The sequence below is a fragment of the Grammomys surdaster genome, unplaced genomic scaffold, assembly GCF_004785775.1.
Source record: "Grammomys surdaster isolate TR1022 unplaced genomic scaffold, NIH_TR_1.0 126133, whole genome shotgun sequence".
NCBI lineage: Eukaryota > Metazoa > Chordata > Mammalia > Rodentia > Muridae > Grammomys > Grammomys surdaster.
Window position 1 is genome coordinate 4,380,130 of NW_021620941.1, and position 19,515 is coordinate 4,399,644.

General features: G+C 48.7%; 1 protein-coding gene across 8 annotated transcripts in view; it reads right to left on the reverse strand.

Moving 5' to 3' along the window:
- Positions 1-18,878, reverse strand: part of Odf2 (outer dense fiber of sperm tails 2) — a 42,347-nt gene extending 23,469 nt beyond the window's left edge. For 3 of the 8 annotated variants that reach the window (XM_028756884.1, XM_028756882.1, XM_028756887.1), the window contains exons 1-7: positions 16,335-16,425; positions 15,486-15,639; positions 15,072-15,197; positions 6,037-6,207; positions 4,872-5,032; positions 3,785-3,914; positions 3,133-3,264 (exon numbers count right to left, since the gene is read on the reverse strand). In XM_028756884.1, the coding sequence (XP_028612717.1) occupies positions 3,133-3,264; positions 3,785-3,914; positions 4,872-5,032; positions 6,037-6,207; positions 15,072-15,197; positions 15,486-15,593 (828 nt within the window). In that variant the 5' untranslated portion in view covers positions 15,594-15,639; positions 16,335-16,425. Of the gene's footprint in view, positions 1-3,132; positions 3,265-3,784; positions 3,915-4,871; positions 5,033-6,036; positions 6,208-15,071; positions 15,198-15,485; positions 15,640-16,334; positions 16,426-18,676 lie in introns of those variants that run through there. The other 5 variants (XM_028756885.1, XM_028756886.1, XM_028756883.1 and 2 more) reach the window with 5 other exon arrangements.
- Between the last annotated feature and the right edge of the window lie 637 nt (positions 18,879-19,515).

Here is a 19,515-nt window from a genome sequence, read left to right on the forward strand (position 1 = left end):
CATTCATAAATTCTCTCATCTTTGCACAGTCCCAAGTGGAGGATGTTTGTTTTCCCATTTCATGGGGATACTGAGGTATGAATTACCTTCCTGGGATCACCAAGCCAGAAATTAAATAAGTGTTCCTATTTTAGAGAAGAATTTGACTATAACTAACAACATTAATAGGAAAATAGTCTAGACTATCTATCTGTCTATCATCTATGTATTTGAGACAGGCTCTCATTATGTAGTTTGGAAATCACTGTGTATCGCAGACTGGGCACAAACATGACAATCCTCTACCTCTCCCTCCCAGGCCTATGCTGCCATGCATTCATAAACTTTCAAGCACAGTGGGATGACAGACATAAATACAACATGGCAGAAACAGACTGACAAGTGTCCATCAACAGAAAAGGCCCCCTCCAATGAGAATATAGTCATGAAACCCATATTAGGCCTTAAGGAGAGGTAATGTCATAAAAGTAGGAGCTGGAGAGATGGCTCAGCAGTTAAGACCACTGACTGCTCTAGAAGAGGTCCTGAGTTCAATTCCCAGCAACCACATGGTGGCTCACAACCATCTGTAATGGGATCTGATGCCCTCTTCTATTATATCTGAAGATAGCCACTGTGTATTCATATACATAAAATAAATCTTAAAAAAAAATAAAAGTATTAGGGGGGCATGGTACCTGACACCTGCTATCCCAGTACTTCAGAGGCTGAAGCAGGAAGGTTGCTGTGGGTCTAAGGCCACAGGCTGAGTTCCAGGCACGCCCAGGCTATAGAATGCGACCCTTGTTTCAACCAACATGGTATACAGACACATGCAGGCAAATATGCATACACATAAAAGAAAATAAAAACAAAAATATAGTTTCTCATTAAGGAGATTAGCACAAATGGAGACACAAGAACTTGGCACTGAAAGCTGGGCAATGGGTATAGTATTTTTTATTAGTTATTATGTGTGCCTCTGTGTGTGTGTGTGCATGTATGAGACAAACAGGAACGTTCGCTGGGCTGGGGATGTAACTCAGTATAAAGCTCTTGTCTAACATGCATGTGCCCCTTCCTCAATCCTCAGAACCATGGAAAATACAAATATCTGCTAACCTAGCAGTATTTATAAGCCCAAGAGTCAACTCTATTGGAAAGCCACTGATGAACAAGTACAACACAGTGCACAATGAGACACACATTATTTCTCAGTGGCCACTGGGGGTGGGGGTGTCTGCCATTTGTGCAGAGCATAGTTGAACCTGAGGAACACAGTATTAAATAAGGAAGGCACAGACAGACAAAGGCAGCATCACCTCATTCATATACAGAATCTGCAACTCAAAACACAAGCAGATCCAGGAGGTACAACTGGTGAGATATTGGGCAAGAATTCAAAATTCCATTACAGGGCTGGAAAGATGGCTCAGCAGTTAAAGAGTGTAGACTACTCTTGCAGAGGACCTGGAGTTCAGTTCCCACCACCCAATAACAGCTCTCTAAGGGAGTTGATGCCTTCTTCCGGCCTCTGCAGGCACTGCATACTACAAAATACAAAACAGGAAGTTCAAAAGACCTACCATGCAACATAATGATTCTGGTTAGTAAACTACCAAAAAAAAAAAAAAAAAAAAAAAAAAAAAGTAGATTCTAAGTGCTGTTCCCACCAGTGTGCAATATATGTCCTACATACAATGATCTTGAGTCCATAAAGTACATGTATCTACCACCAAACAGCATGCTGAAGCTGGGCGTGACAGCTCAGGCCTGGAATCCCAGCACTCAGGAAGCACAGGTTGGATGACAACCTTGAGTCCCAGGCCAGCCATAAAACGAGACACTTACCTGCCCTCCAAAAATACTACTACTGCCTTACTGTCACCCTCCTATTCTCTCAAAATCCCTGTTTCCGGGCCGGATGTGGAGGCACACACATTTTAGTCCTGCCACTCAGGAGGCAGAGGCCAAGGGACATCAAAGCCAGGAGTGGGGCACTTTGGGAGGTGCACACAGGACAGAGTCAGGAGTGGGGCACTTTGGGAGGTACACACAGGACAGAGTCAGGAGTGGGGCACTTTGGGAGGTACACACAGGACAGAGGAAGGAGTGTGCACACAGGACAGAGGAAGGAGTGTGCACACAGGACAGAGTCAGGAGTGGGGCACTTTGGGAGGTGCACACAGGACAGAGGAAGGAGTGTGCACACAGGACAGAGTCAGGAGTGGGGCACTTTGGGAGGTGCACACAGAAGGACCAAAAGTTGGAGCTTGCCCTCAGCTAGAGATTAAGTTCTAGCCAAGCTGCAGCTGTATGAAACCCTTCTCAGAATTAAGTAAGGCCTCCAAGATTACTCAGCTTACTATGTAAGCCTGGTAACCTGAGTTTGAGTCCTGGAACTCGCATAAAGGTAGGAGAACCAATTCCACAAAATTATTCTCTGATCTCCATATTTGTCACGATATGCATGTACATATACATGCACCATATACATGCATGCACTCAATACCTAGGTTTCTGTGGTTCTAAGAATTTAACCTAGAGACCTGTGTGTGAGAGGCAAGACTCCAACATTGAGCAATATCCCCAGCTTTTTTGTCTCCTCTAATTTTTCTCTGCCTTTTAAAAAATGTTTATTTAGAACATGGTCTCATTATATTACAGCCCAAATGGGCTTCAAACTTCCAGACGCCCCTCAGACTAGTCTAAGGGCCTGACATAACATGCACAGTCCACTATACTTGAACAGTGTACACTTGGAACTAAGAAAATCAGGTGAAATCACTCAATTTCTAGACACTAGCCACTACTTATTTTTCTACCTACTGTAAAACGCAGTCTGAGGGAGGTGTGGTGGCTCCCACCTAGCTCCAGCATTTTGAAAGCTGAGGCAAGAACACTGTGAGCTTGAAGTTAGCTTAGGCTACACCATTAATATTCAAGGAAGAGAGAGAGTAGGGAGGAGAGAAGAAAAAGAGGAAGAGAAGAAGAAACTTTAGGTCTGAGACCCACTCCCGACTCCCAGAAGTACCTTCTGACTGCTCTGGTCCTTCTGCTTCCAGATCAGCTGTGACAGTACCAAACACTTGCGTCTCCCAGTCCCTGAGTCTCTCTCTGGTCCTTTCAGAGGACCCTAGGTCAGATGCTCACCTCTTTGCAGTGCTGCTCCCTCAACAGATCTCGGAGGGTACGGTTGGTCTCCTCAAAGGTACTCAGCTTCTGCAGGAGAAGTTCCTTCTGCCTCGTTAAGGTGTTGATGTCGGTGCAAGTCATCTGTTTCTCCTGGAGGAGCAGCGTATGTTACACACTGCAGGGCAGGCAGCCCGTGTATGTTACACAGCAGGGGAGACGGGCAGAGTGCTGCAAGAAGGGGAGCTGCCAGAAGCCAAGACTTGAGGCACTGAGGCACAGGGGTCAAGGACAGGTGTCCTGAAATGGGTGTGGGGAAGGGGAGGGTGGAGAGGGGGATGGGAGTGCTCGGTCTAAATGAGTGTGGTAAGGGTAGGCTTCCTGCAGGAGGCAAGAGAGATGGCAATATTTGGTGGCTGACACTCGCAGGAATCAACCACATGCCTTGACTCACTGTGGTCCCAAGTGGCCCATGATTTGGTCTCCTCAGATGCCCTGATCAACAGAGGTCATCTTCAAGGGACCAAGGCCCAGGAAGTGAGAGTGTGGGGGGGTTGGGACTGAGCAGTTAGGTGTGCCCTCCCCCAGCCTGGAGATGTCATAAAGTCAGTCTGATGACTTCGTAAAGCCCCCACCCCCACCCCACCCCCACCCATCCTATGGCTCCACCTACGGTTTTCAGCTTCCCGATGGTATCCTTCAAGGCCATGACTTGCTTGGCTGCAGCTGCTCCGTCCATTTCAGCCTCCACCAGTTTGGACATGAGGCATTCCTTCTCCTGCTGGAGGTGTTTCTTTTGAAGCCTGGGGCCAGAAAAACAAGATTCCTGAGAGTTAGCAGGGCCCAGCCTACCCAGAGCTCTGATGCCCACACCTCACAATGGCCTGAGAGTCTCCCTTCCTGCCAAGAAACAATGAAGAAGAGGTGCAGACAGCTCTTCCTGCCCAGGTGGCCTTCTGGAAGGAGGGCCCAGAGACCTACCAGCTTTAGTGTGAGAGCAGGGGCTCTACCCAGGGCCCGAGGCTTTGACTATCAAGACTGCCTCCATGTTCCTGAGCTCACTCGCCCAGCCTCAGCAGTTGCTCTGCTGTTTGAGTCTGGTTCTCTGATAGCTTGGGAACTTGCTATGTCGCAAGGACCAGGCTTTAATTCCCAATCCTGCTGGATCTACCTCCTGGTACTATGTCTACAGACATATACTGCCATGCCTGGCACCTGCTCAGGACATTCTCAACGTGTTACCCAACAGGCCAGGGGGTTGTGGCTCAGAGGTAAAGCACTGAACATGCTCAGGCCTTGGATTCTATACCTACAAGTATATATGTATGTATGTGTGTGTGTGTGTGTATATATATATATATATATATATATATATATATATATATATATCATGCCAGCTCTCCAAGCCCTGGAATCTCTGTGGCAGCTTTCACCCTCTGCAGCCAACCTTAACTGACTTCCTATTGCTCAGGGTAAAGGACGTCTATTCTGGATTTCCCCACAAAAGGATCTCCACACTTCTTCTTCCAAGGCTTACCTGCCTACTCCCACAGTCCCATCTCCCCAACAGCCCATTTAAAGGAATTCTCTATCCATTATCCAAACCCACCACCACTGGGACCTTCTTTTCCTCCAAGGACAGCCATATGCTGTGCTGGCTCCCCACAGGTACCACCAGAGCTGCCTCCCTCCACTGTCTTCATTTTGCTTCCAGGGCTCTGGGCCAACAGGAAGGCCTGAACCTCTCCGGGGTCCCTTACATGGTGAAGTCCTTCTCCTCCTTGATGCGCTCGATGTTGTGTCTGAGCACCGTGTTCTCATGCTCCGTCTCTGCAAGCTCGTGTGCTACCTCCTCCAGTTCTTCCTTCCTCTCCTCCAGGAACCTTTTGGCCATTTGGCGTTCACCTTTCTGCATCTTGACCTTGGAAAGGGGACACAGGAAAGGGAAACCAAAAGGATAGGTTGTCCCTGAAGAGCCATTGCTACATGTATGTAACCCTACTAAGAAAAGTGATAGGGCTCTGTGTCTGGGAGCTTCTGGACATTGTCCCAGCAAACAGTCACACAAACATTGACTGTTCTCCTCCTGCGGACATACACTCTACCCTGTCGATACATGAAGAACCTGAGTACAAAGAAGCTGAGTGATGCGTGCTAGCCAGGGGTGGGGCCAGGCAGCAACAGTAGTACAGTTGGCATGCCACAGGAGGAAAGATGTCACAAAAAAAGCACAGTGGCTATGGAGTAAGAGGGCCTGTCTGCCAGAAAGGTCTTAGAACCTCCAATAGAGTAGAGAGTTAAAAAAAAAAACACAGGTACCTTAGCAGTCAGGACCTGGCTTTTAATGCCAGCACTCCCTGCTTCCAGGTCAGGGTCCACAGGTGGGCTGTTACCAGCTCCATTTCCATCTCCCTCCCCACAAGTGTCCCTGCCACATGTGAAGAGAGGTTTCCCTTGTCTCCTCTACTCCTGTTCAGCTTTTCTAAGTAGCAAAGGCTGTGCTCTCTGTTTTACAGACACTTTATCTGGGTGGAAGCACTGAGCCAGGGAGCAGCACACTCCTGAAAGTGCAGCCCTCAGTAGGCACTAAAGAATGGCTCAAGTCTTCGGCCACCGGAGCTACATTGTGAGACAATGACTCACACAACAAACAAACAAGGGCTAACACAAGGACCCTTGATATCACGAACCAAATCTGGCTACCCACTGAGAGTACCAGAAAAGCTAAGAATTCAGAGAGGGCTCCAGTATGGTGGAAACTCAAGCTGACCACTGGCCACTCCAAATAGATGCCCTGGAACAGCTTGCTGAGGGCGGATGGGAGGCCGGCAGAGGCAGCCTGATGGAAGCATCCACGAGCTAACTAGCTTAGCCCAATCTGCTTGTTCTCAGGGTACCAGCTGTGCAGCCCAGCAGCTCCCATACCTCAGATTTGAGACAACCGACCGCGTTCATTAGACTGTCAATCTTCTTATCGTAACGGTTCATTTTACAGTGACCTGAATCGTCGTCTTCTGTAGAAAGGTCACTTAATCGCATCACCGAGACCAGCTTTTCTGAAGATGGTGGTGTGATCTCCAGGCAATGAGGTGGATTCTGATGCAAAGGAGAGAGAGACACATAAGCTGCTAAGGCCAAGCCTCTGACAGAATTCCAGTTAAGTTATTTGCTCACTCGAGGCTTGCTGACTGCTAAAATGGCTGGCAGAGCCAACACAAGCCAACGTCAACCCAGAGGTCCTGCCCAGGAACCAACCACTCCAGACCCTCCTGAAGGAAACATTACCTGCCCAAGTCTAAATGATGGTTTTGAAGAATTTCTAACATTGAAAAAAAAGGCATGGGTTAGAATATTAAGTTATAAAGAAAGTCAGGTTTGCGTGCTGTGTGCCTGAATAGTTCCAGCTACTTAGGAGGCTGAGACTTCTGGAAGAGGAACTCAAGAACAGATCAGGCAACATAAAGAAACACTCTACCTTTTAAAAAGGAGAAAAAGAGAGAAACACATGGTGGTGCAAGTGGTGACTGCCCGCCTTTAATCCTAGCACTCAGGAGGCAGAGGCAGGTGGATCCGAGTTCAAGGCCAGCCTGGTCTCCAGAGTCCCAGGACAGTCAGGGCTACACAGAGAAACCCTGCCTCCAAAATTTGAAGAGAAGTGACATATCTCTTCTAGCTTCCAAGATATACATACAGTGTTTTACATACACTCAGGCAAAATACCTATACAATAAAACTTAGAATACGAGAGCTGGAGAGATGGCTCAGCAGTTAAGAATGTGTACTGATCTTGCAGACGGCCAAGTCTGCTCCCAGGACATCAGGGAGCAGACTCCCAGCTCCCTCTAAGTCCATTCCCGGGAGGCTGGTGCCCTCTTCCGGCTTCCTGAAGTATACGCACACACTCACATGCGTATACTCTGCATATACTCTGTAATCAAACCAGAGGACGCAGAGCCGGTGGCTCTCTGTAAACTCAAGGCCAGCCTGGCCTACACAGTGAGTTCCAAGCCAGCCATGGATAGACATATATAAGCCAAATTAGATAAATATAATTTAAAAACAGAACAAAGCAAAACAAGAATAGAGCTAGGGCTCTAACTCAATGCCTACCATATACATGGCCCTGGGTTCAACCCCTAACACAAAACAAGCAGCTGGGAGTGGTGGCACACGTTCCAGCACTTGAGAGGTCAAGACAGGAGGATCATATAAATTCAAGGTTATCCTTCACTACACAGCAAGTTCAAGGTCAGCCCTGAGTTCATGAGACCTTGTCTCAGAAACACAATAAAAATTAACACTACATCTTTAGTCCCAATTACTGCAAAATTTGAAGCAGGAGAATCACTTGAGCCTACAGATTTACATCAGACTGGGCAACATAGCAAGAACTCATCAAAGGAAGTGTTTTAACCTCTAGCAAAGCAAAAACAAAAAAGTTACAGAAACAGCTTATGTAGTCCTAAGAAAAAGGTGCCTGAATTCTCACTAACAGCAAAGGAACGGATGAGGCCACTCTGAGATGACAGCGAGACTAGGACTAGGACTAGGACTCTTTTTAAACAGCAATAGCCTAGAGCAGCAGCTCAGGGAGCAGAGCACTGGCCTAGTACACACAGGGCTTTTATTTAATCCCGAGCACCATGAAAAACAAAGCAGGGCCAGAGACATGGCTCAGCAGATTACAACTTTTTTGTTTGTTTGGTTTGGTTTTGGATTTTCGAGACAGGGTTTCTCTGTGTAGCCCTGGCTGTCCTGGAACTCACTCTGTAGACCAGGCTGGCCTCGAACTCAGAAATCCACCTGCCTCTGCCTCCCAAGTGCTGGGATTAAAGGTGTGCACCACGACCGCCCCGCCAGGTTAGAGCATTTGCTGACATGGCTGCTCACACCTCTCTGCATCTCCAGTCCTAGGGGACCCAATACCCTTTCTGGCCTTTGCTGGCACTGCATACACATAGTACAAGGACATATATCTAGGCAGACACTCACGCACATAAAAATCATTAAAAAAAAATTAAAAATCCATGCAAAAGTGAAACTATGATGGTGAGAGAAACAGGAAGGTTTGATGAGACTAGGCCAGACAAAGCAGAAACTGGGCATGCTGGCTTGCATCTGGACTCCCAGCACTGAGGACTTCTCTATGACCTCAAGGCCAGCCTGATCTACACAGGGAGTTTCACCTCAGCTATACAATGAGATCCTTTCTCAAAAAAAAATTTTAAAAGGGCTAGAGAGATGGTTAAGAGCACTAGCTGTTCTTCTAGAGGTCCTGAGTTCAATTCCCAGCACCCACATGGTGGCTCACAACCACCTGAAATGGGATCTAATCCCCTCTTCTGGTGTGTGTGAAGACAGATTACTCAGATACATAAAGATAAATAAATAAAGTTTAAAAAGATGTTAAGCCGGGCAGTGGTGGCGCACGCCTTTAATCCCAGCACTTGGGAGGCAGAGGCAGGTGGATTTTGGAGTTCCAAGGCCAGCCTGGTCTACAGAGTGAGTTCCAGGACAACCAGGGCTACACAGAGAAACCCTGTCTCGAAAAACCAAAAAAAAAAAAAAAAAAAGTTAAAAAAGACTGAAAAAAAACCTTAGATCTTTCTTCTAAAGAAACATAACCCACTGAGATCTGGGGTGCCGCTCTGCGGTAGAGTGTAAGCTTGCCTGAGACTGAGTCAATCTCCAGTACCACCATCAGCAACACATCAAATGAGAATACAGAGTACTTGTTGTTCTTGCAGAGGAACCAGGGTTGACTCCCAGCACTCACAGGATGGTTCATAACAGCCTATAAATCCATTTCTAGAAGATCCGATTTCTTTCCTGAGCTCCACGGGCACTGCATGTCCCTGGAACTGCAATTCTGGTCAATTCTGGGAACTGAACCCAGTGCCTTTGCAAGAGCACAGATGATGCTCCATTCCCAACATCAGTATGGTAGTCCACAACCATCTGATTCAGAGGATCCGACGCCCTCTTCAGACCTGTGTGACACCAAGCACACACATGACCCACATACAAGCAGAGCACTCAACATGTAAAATAAAATCTGAAATAAATAAATAAAGCAAGAAAGCAAGCAAGAAAGAAAGTACCCTCAGGAGTTATAGTGGCCTCTGCTCTCTATTTCTGGCTCTATCCCAAATGTGAACATCCTAGGACCTTTCCCTTTTGTTCTAAATGTAAAGCAGGAGGTCAGAGCTTTCCAGGCATCACCAGAACAAAGATGGAGGCCAACCCAAGACAAAGCAGGAAATCTCTAAAATTAAGCTTCCAGGCAAGGGAGCAGAACTATTTCTTTCAGCAACCCATAGTAACAGAAAGGGTAATATCCACAGCATCTTTTTGTTAAGCTGTGTGTGTCTGTGTCTGTGTTTATACTTGTGTATGCCATGGTGTACATGTGCAGGTCAGAGGAAAGCTTTGTGAGGCTGATTCTTGACATCTATGCCTCCATGATTTATAGGAATCTAGCTCAGGTCACAGACTTGAATGATCAGACTACACCTTTACCCACTGAGCCATCTCAGCAGCCACTCAGAGCAACACCTCTTTCCTTCTACCGCGTGAGTCCCAGGACTAAATCTGGGATCATAAGACTTGGCTGCTGCAGGCTCTTGTACACACAGAGCACCTTGTTGCCAGTCCCATCCCCACCCTCTTTTGTGTTTTGTGTTTTGGTTTCTCTATGAAACCCTGGCTCCTAGAAATTCCTGGCTCTATAGACTAAGCTGGCCTCAAACTCAGATCTACTTACCTCTGCCTCCTGAGTGCTGGGACTAAAGCCTCTTGTTATGTTTTTCTAAATGAAGTCTCACACAGCAGCCCAGGCTATCCAGTGCTAAGATTATAGACATAACCTACTATTTACTAGGCCAGGCAGGTGGGTAGATCCAGGCTGGCCTGACTTCACTCTGTAGCCTAGAATGGCCTCAAGCTTCTCATAATCCTTCTGTCTCATACTTCTGCATGCTGACAGCAGAACTGTGAGCGACAATGCCTTGATTTTTTTTCTACTGACAGAGGGTCATGTAGCCTGGGTTGGCTTCATGCACAGTGATCTTGCCTTGGCCACCTCAGTACTTGGATTACAGACCTGCACATCTACAGCAGGCCCAAGCCTCTTCACTTTAAAAAAAAAAGTTTTTTTGTTTTTGTTTTTTTGTTATTCCAAAAATGGCTTCTCTCTGTAGTCTTGACTGTCCTGGAACTCACCTGTAGACCAGGCTGGCCTCAAACTCAGAGATCCGCCTGCCTCTGCCTCTCAAGTGCTGGGATTAAAAGTGTGAGTCACCACTGCCAAGCTAGAAAGTTATTTTTCATAATATATGATTGCATGTTAGGCATGGTAGCACACACCATCAATCCCAGCACTCAGCAAGCAGACATAGTGAATTTTAGGAGAGCCAAGACTACATAGAGACCCTTTCTGAAAAAGCAAAACAAACAAAACAAAGGAAAAGTAGTATAATATATGATGCTTATTTACAGAAACTTTGCCAGGTATGGTAGGTGTATCACTGAATTCAAAGCCAGCTGGACTCTGTAAAGAATGCCAGGCCAGCTGGGCAGTGGTGGTGCACGCCTTTAATCCCAGCACTTGGGAGACAGAGGCAGATTTCTGAGTTCGAGGCCAGCCTGGTCTACAGCGTGAGTTCCAGGACAGCCAGGGCTACACAGAGAAACCCTGTCTCAAAAAGACAAAAACAAAACAAACAAACAAAAAAAAAAAGAATGCCAAACCAACTAGAGCTACATAGACTGCCTCAAAATAATAACAGAATCTGAACATAAAAAATATATATAAAATAAAATGAAATAAAAAAATAAAAAGAACCTGGATCCAATATTCAGGAGCAAAAGTTAGATATACAGTGTAATAAAGTTTAGCAGAGATGGAAGCTGGGTGTGCTGACTGGAATCCTAGCAACTTGGATATGGAGGCAGAAAGATCCGTTCTAGGCCAGTCTCAGCTATACAGAGACTTCAAGGTCAGCTGGGGCAACATGAGGCTGTCTCATAAAACAGAAGGAAACGACAGTAACGCATGCCATGCCGGGAGGCAAGCAGCACTCGTCACAGCTTACAGATCCTCCTAGCATGTGTAAATCAGTCTGTGCATGCACATAAGACACAGACACATTGCTTCTATACAAAGACAGCCAAACTCTACACAGTAGAAGGCCAGAACCAACTCCCTAAGTTACTTTCTGACCTGCATGCACCTGCAGACACAAATAAATAAATAAATGGGATTTTTTTTTAAAAGTATCTAGAAATAGAGATGTAGCTCAGTTGCTACACACACATCTTTTTAATTTTTAAAAAGGACAGGAGCTGGGTGTGCGGCATAGGCGTTTTAACCTCAGTACTCTTGAGGCAGAGGGCAGGTAGACCTCTGGGAATTCAAGGCCAGCATGGTCAATATTGTGAATTCCAGGACAGCCAGGGTACTACATAATAATAGAGATCCTGTCTCAAAAAAAAAAAAGTGGTGGGAGGCTGGGCATGATGGTACATGCGACGGATCTCAGCAGAGGCAAGCTGATCTCTGAATGTGAAGCCAGTGTGAGCTACACAGTGAGTTTTAGACCAGCAAGGAATAAACAATAAGACCCTGTCTCAAAAAGTCAGAGCAGATCTGATGGAGTAAGAAACAGCTCAGCATTAAGAGGGTATCCTGTTAAAAAAAAAAAAAAAAAAAAAAAAGAGGGTATCCTGTTCTCACAGAGAACTGGGATTCAGTTGCTGGTACCCATATCCGGTGATTCAGAGCAACTGCCATTTATAACTGACTCCAGGCAATGCAGAGCCTCTGAGAACCTAGGGCACCCACACTTACCAGTCCGCTCCCATAGATACATATGTAAAACTAAACCCTGAGGCTGGAGCCGTGCTTCTGTACTCAAGAGCACTGGTTGCTTAATACATATATAAAAATAAATAGCCGGGCGGTGGTGGCGCAAGCTTTTAATCCCAGCACTTGGGAGGCAGAGACAGGCGGATTTCTGAGTTCGAGGCCAGCCTGGGCTACAGAGTGAGTTCCAGGACAGCCAGGGCTACACAGAGAAACCCTGTCTCGAAAAACCAAAAAAAAGAAAAACCAAAAAATAAATAATAAATAAATAAATAAATAAATAAATAAATAAATAAATACTGGGGCTAGAGCAATGGTTCCCTAGTTAAGAGCGGTGGCCAGTCTTCCCGAGGAGCCAGGGTTGATTTCAGCACCCATATGCTGGCTCACAAACCAGTATGTTACCATCTACCAGGTTACAGTTACCATCTGTAACTCCAGTTCCAGGAAATCTGATGCCCTTTTCAGGCCTCCATGGGCATGAGGCACACAAGTGGTACATCCTCAACTAAATAGCAAGTGTGAAGCCAGCCTAAGCTACCTGAGACCCTGTTTCAACAGCAACAATGTCTTCAAAACTTCTTGATATCAGTGTGCTGATGACATGGGATAACTAAAGTCTTTTACATCCTTTCTCTTCTAAAATTTCTATTTTTTCTGTTTCTACTTTTTAAAGATTTAGTTCTTTGTTTACTTACTTACTTATTTAGAAGTAGGGTTTCTCTGTGTAGCCCTGGCTGTCCTAGAACTTGCTCTGTAGACCAGGCTGGCCTCTAACTCAGAGATCCACCTGCCTCTGCCTCCTGAGTGCTAGGATTAAAGGCACATGACACTACTGCCTGGCTGATTTACTTATTTTTAATTTATGTGCATGCATGTTTTGCCACTTGTATGTCTGTGCAACATGTGTGTGCCTCGTAGGTGCCGAGGCCAGAAGAGGGTATCCCATGGAAGAAAGCGGTCTAGCTTAAGTCAGGGGCATGAAGCACCGTGTGGGACTGAACCCAGGTCTTCTGCAGGAGCAGTCAGTGGTCCTACCCGAGCATCTCTCGCTTTAAACTCCTTTCCAGTCAATAAAAATGATACCTTGCTATTTTTGCTCCAATTTCTTTATTTTTGATTTTGAGACAAAGCCTCACTAAGTCCTCGCTGGCCTCTAGTCTAAGCAATCCTTCTGCTTCAGCCTTCCAAAAGCTGGGATTATAAACACTCACCATGACATCTGGCACTTTCCTGGAAATGAATGTTTCCGTTTTTTTTTTTTTTTTTTTTTTTTCTTTTGGTTGGTTGGTGGGCTGGATTTTTGAGACATGGTTTTTCTGTGTAACAAGCCCTGGCTTTCCTGGACTTGCTTTGTAGACCAGGCTGGCCTCACACTCACAGAGATCCACCTGCCTCTGCCTCCTGAGTGCTAGAATTCAAGAACTGTACAACCACGCTCTGCACGATTTCAGTTTTCTTTTTTTTTTCTTTTTTTGGTTTTTCGTGACAGGGTTTCGAAACCTGTGTAGCCCTGGCTGTCCTGGAACTCACTCTGTAGACCAGGCTGGCCTCGAACTCAGAAATCTGCCTGCCTCTGCCTCCCAAGTGCTGGGATTAAAGGCGTGCACCACCACTGCCTGGCAACGATTTCAGTTTTCAATGACTGCTACCATAGTAGTAAAATCATGTTAAGGAACCATTTTTATTTCAGCCTTCTTTTAAGGGAGCAGTACCTTTCAGGAGGGCACTACTAGGGCACTGAACCCAGGGCCTCAAACAAGCTAAGCATGCCCCCAAGTGAGTTACACCCCCACCAGAAATTCCCATTTTCCTTGTGTTTTTATACTGTTCATAACATTTTCTATACGTTCCAGCGGATACCCAGATTCTCTGTGAATAAACTGGCAAAGAGTCAAATCCATGTGGTATGATTATGAATGTCACAACTACATCCATTTTGGGGGGGTTTCTTATTTTCAGAGTAACAAACTGTAAGAAAAAGACTAAGAAAACAACTGACTCTAAAAGATCAGGCTGAGCAAGTTTTGTGAGTCAAGGTATCACCATGTAACCCTGGCTGGTCTGGAGTGTACTGAGTAGAGTGGGCTGTCTTTGAACTCAGAGAGCCACCTACTTGCTTCTGCCTTCTGAGTGCTGTGCGCTGGAGTTAAAGGCATTGGCAGCATATTGAAGCATTATTTTGAAGTCTTTACTTCTACTGACGATGCTGAGTTTGTTCAGAACTTAACTGAAAGCTATTTTAGCCTTTTCTTATCATGAGTTCTTCACTGCAATGAGCTTTAAAGAAATAATAAAGAACATGTCTTTCTAGGCTTGTAGCTAGAACCCATGCTGACAACGCATGGTGCAAGTCTCAATAAATGCACCGTGAGTGAATCATTAGATGAATGGCTGATTAAGGCTGGTGGTAGATGAATGCGTGGGTGGGTGGGTGGGTGAACAGATGGATGAGTAGGTGGGTGGGTGGATGGATGGATGGATGGGTGGGTGGATGGAGGGACAGATGGATGAGTGGGTGGATGGATGAATTGGTGGGTGGATGAGTTGGTGGGTGATTGAGCAGGTACATGGATAAACACTGTTAAGGTATAGCATAAGACACATATTTTCTTGGCTACTAATATTGAAGATAATTCATTTGTTCCCAAGTAGTGTGGATGAGATACTTGCATTATCCATATGGTCAGCCACATTTTCTTGCCTATTTTATAGGTCGGTATATTACACGTTCACAGTTACCCAACCTCAATGTTAATTATACTTCAGATACTATGACAGACATGTAAATCTATGTGGCAAAGCAAAGGCTAAGTTCAGTCTCCAAAATGAGACAGAGTCCTGACTCCAGCTCTGCCGCTCTCTCTGTGAGACTCTGGGCAAGTCAGCTCCCAGCTATTTCATCTCTACAATGGGACAGCAAGACCTACCACACAGCAAAGCTGAACGAGTCTAAGTGATGCCGTAAGCTTTCAGGGTTTACAAAGGCACTCAGTAAATGAGGCTCGCTGGAATTTCTGCAATCACACCAAGTCTGAGGCCTGCTAGACTCTGACTGACAGTCCAAGAAGAGAACCCTGAACACGACTGAGCCTACCTCCCACTTGCATCCCACATGCCGGGCAGATGATTTTCCAGGGGGCATCCAAGGTACCTTGGTTTTCACCCGGACACTCCGCCGTACATTCACGGTGTCCCCTTTCATTCCGCGCTTATGAGATTTCTGTGGGGAGGGACAAAACTAGAGTCATCTCTAGGCCCAGCTGCCCAGTGTCACTCTGGTGGGATATACCACCTTTGCAGGGGGGCCTCTTCTGAGTAATGTTACTGTTACTGTTACTGCTGCTGCTGCTGCTCCTGGAGACCAGAGGCCTACCTTCTTACCAGCCAACTGACCTCCAGGAAAAAAAAGTGTCTCCCAAACCTTTGGAGTCAGAAGTGCGAGGAGGCTGGGCCGGGAGACGGTGCCCTGATCCACAGCCGTGACCTCGCCCCGCTGCCATGCTCCTACCTGGCTGCTGGCTGCTGATGGTTTCGGGAGTTTTTTTATGTGGACGTGGACAGGAGTGTTCTCATCCACATGAACATGTAAGGGGGGAGTTGAAGATCGGTCCTTCATGGTTCACTTCTGGCAGGCAGGGGAGGGCAACACAAAAAAGATCGATCTGTGGATGAGCAAACTGGGCATGAACACAGAGCTCAGAGGCTTCTGGGGACACCCGAAAGCTCAGCCGCCAAGCGAGCAGGGCAGCTGCCAACTCCTGGCATGCAAGTGGGAAGCAAGGCCGGCGTGTCACCTAGGCGGACTCTGCAGAGGTCTCAGCTGAAGCCTCCAGGTCCACTCAGGACAAGGTTCTCTAAAAGCACAAGCAGGGTCCTCAGAGCTGCAGCTCCACCCAAGCCAGATAGATTAGGCAGCTCCTCCTTGGACTTAGTATAGGTCAGCTGCAAAGCTGTATCTTTCAATCAGGCATGCAAATTAGTATGGAAACACTCAAAATAGTAAAGGTACAGATACATGCAGGCCATATGCAAGTAAGATACTAGGGCACAGAGGCTGGTGGGGATGCCAAGTGTGAGAAGGTTGTACAGACTCCAAAGAAAACACAAGCAGAGCCGTCCCCCAAGAACAGCCTGGCCCACCAGCAGCTCCCGTCCCATCTCGCTCATGCTTTTTAATTTTTTCTTTTTCCTTTCCAAAATGTCTGTTCTATTGGGATTTCCCTGGAAGGATATCCTGACAAACTCCTCACACCTGGGTCTTTTATCCGCAAGCAGGCCATGCTGTGCAGAACACATGGGCAGCCACGAGCAGAGGCGTGCAGAAGTGGTTCTGCTGGTGTTGCTGTGAGTCACCTACCGTCACAGTTACACTGGGTGCGCCACAAGGTGTTCTCAAGACTTTTTTCTGTGTGAGACTCGTTACTCCGTTCTTCCCACACGATGGAAACCTGCACCCGGGCACAAGAACCAGATTATAAGCAGAAACTCAAGGCTCTTCTATGTCTCAGCTCTTGGGAAATGACACACTGCATATGTGGTGGCTATTGAGCTGGCAGCCAGTCTTGAATCCCTTGGCTCCCTGTAGATGAGCACAAGGCACGCATGGTGTGCCCAGCAGGAGGATGGATACAAGGTGAAGGGTGTCTGGCCTTTTAACCCTGCCATCGCATCACATGGATTGTGACCTTGTGCTGAAAGCCTACCTGTCATCCTATCAGGTGACCAAGGCACCAGTCTCAACAAGGGTTACAGTCCCCAAGTTCCTCTGGGGAAGCGTTCAGTGAAAGGTTAACCAAGGAGACATGCAGCTCAGGAGCAAAGTCACTGTGTCACAAGCTTGTAAAAGGAAGGCTCACACGTTTGCTGGAGCACATGAAGACCCCACTTCCCAACGTAGTCCACTCACTGCTCATGCAAGAGCCTTGCTTGTACATATACAGCCCAACATGACAATCGCAAAACAGCCAATACTGTGCTCCAGAGTTAGCAGTCCAGCCCAGGTTCAGGCTGGGGGAGAACGGCCTGGAATGATCAAAGCTAACCTAGCCCACTGCCTCCTTAGAGTCCCCAGATAGCCTTCGGCTGACCTCACCAACTCTAGTGGGGAAAGACTTGAAACCTGAAGCACCAGCACTGGGGTAGGCACTTTGCTCAATTCACTTACAAATAACTATTGGCTGAGCTGGACCGTCACTTGGAAGAAAAAAATGTTCGAACTAGAAACAAGTTTTCCCCTTCTACTTACTCGTGCTATCCTGCTCACTGCAACACTAGTTTAGAGGTGGTATGGTGGGAAATGCTTTTAAGCCACCACATGGGACACGGAGGTAGGAGAACCAGGAATTCAAGGACAACCTTGGCTACCTAATGAGTCTGAAGCCAAGCTGAACTCAGAGCATAATACTCGGTTAAGAGTGATCTTGTTTGCTACTAGGAAGGCGCAGGGAGAGAGCCTATGTTGCCTTTACTCCTCCCCTTTCAAAGGCACTTTTAAGTGTTCTTGGCCCAGACTTTCAGTACCTAGGAAACTAAAAAGAAGTTTCCATTGAGCCTGGCCTGGGGAGCCCTGACCACCTTTCCCTGCCCTACTGCAAAGGCGCCCCCCACATTGGCTGTACCTGGGGGAGCCGCCTGAGGATGAGGCAGACATGGCTAAGCATCAAAGCCGCAAAGTTGGGCAATTGGGTCGGCAGGCTCTGCTCAGGGGGACCCAGAGGGGCTTGCCAATGAGAATCTCAGGGGCCGGGCATCAAACGTCCTCTCTCTGAGGGGAGGAGGGTGGAAGCTTTGGGGGTGGCAGTTGGATGAAAACTTGGGAGGCGCTCCTCTACTGTCCAAGTCGCACAGCAACTGTCCTGCCAAAGTGGGGAGGGAGGGAGACAGGAGAGGCTGAGCGACCTGCGGGGTGCCGAGTGCGCCGCCAGGAGGCAGGTGGAGGGCGCGGCAGGACAGTGAGGAGGCACGTCACTGAAAGGAGGACAACGACCAGCATGCCCAGGCCCCACCCGGGAAGAATAGCGGGCCGACGGCTACTAGGGTTTAAACCTGAGGGCTGCCTGGCGTGCGAAGAAGGTGAGAACCGCTAGGCCCCAAGTGGGCCCCCCAGGGGAGGGAACCCGCGCAGGGAGCTGGAGGGATATTCGGGACGGTGCCCGGGCAACTGTCTCCTAGGTGAAGGGGCGTTCCCGGCAGAATAGCTACCAGGGAGAACCAATAGGTGGAAGGGGAGGAGCACCGGCCTAGGCGGGGCGGCCTGGGTAGCCAGACCACTCCTGGACCTCCCGCATCCCCGGAGCTGGCCAGGAGGCTCCCCGGAGGCCTGCCCACCCCGAGCGTGTATAACTGCTGCGGCCTAGCCCGCAGAGAGCAGGGGTGGCCTCCGGGGAGGATGGGGCGCACGGCCACCCACCAGCGGGCAAGAGGGAACGGGGTTCTGCCCATAGAAGGGCGCAGCCCTGCCCGAGGGCAGCAGAGGAGGGAAAGAGCGCTGCCGATGGCCCGGAGAGGACGGAGGCGGCCGGCCCGCCCGTTAGCGGGAGGAGGAAGGGCCCGCGCCCAACGAGGAGCGGGGCGGGCCGGGTTCGGACGCAGGAAGGAGCGCGCCTAGACGCGGGGACGGTGCCCGGTCGAGCCAGCCCCGGGAGCGCGGGGCTTGAACCCGCGGCGCTCTACGCCCTGCCCTGCCGCGTGGCCTCTCACCAAGAGCGGCACGGCTGCGCCCAGAACCGTCTCCTTATGAAGTCGTTGAAGTCGGAGGCCAGGGTCGTGCCATGGAGACGCCGCGGCGGATGCAGTCCGGCTCCCGCGGCGGCTCCTCCCCGCTTCCGCCTCCTTTTCCGACAACCGGTCGGCAGCTCGCCCATTGGCCAGTTCAAACCCCCCCCGGAGCCTCTCGGGTTTCGCCATTTAGGCCCAGCCCCCAGCGTCACAGAGATGCCCCGCCCCACGGGGAACGCTCCGCCCACTTCCGGGCCACGAGGCCGGTCCACCGCCCCGTCGTCAGGGATACACACGACGCCTCCCGCGCAGGCCAGCCTGGTCTTGCCCCACCGTTCAGGCCACCGCGTCCCCTCCGCCATTTTGCCCTGGTCCTCCTGACTCCTGAGCCCTAACGCGCTCCCCTCGAAACACAGTAGGAAGCTGGACGCAGAGGGAGTCTGAACAAGCAACAGGCTGGGGCTTCTGGAAAGCCATCCCTGTGCCTGTCCGCTCAGTGCAGACAACTTGTGCACACTACCCAAACTGTGCCCCTCTCCCACACGGCCCAAACAGAAGGAAGAAGCCGCACTCCCCACGCCCCCGCCGCCCTCCCACACCGTACACCGCTTCTATACGGACCTACTCTGCTGAGGTTCTCTCTGCTGAGCCGCCATCTTCTCAACTATGCTTCCCTGTTAGCCAATCGTGGGGGACTGTCACGAGGCTCACGTTCCCGCCCTGGATTCTGGGAGACTTTAACCTCAAGGCCGGGTAGACCTCATTTCCTTGATACCTTAACTCCAACACAGTAGTCGTGCTCCCACCAGCTCCTCCCTGGA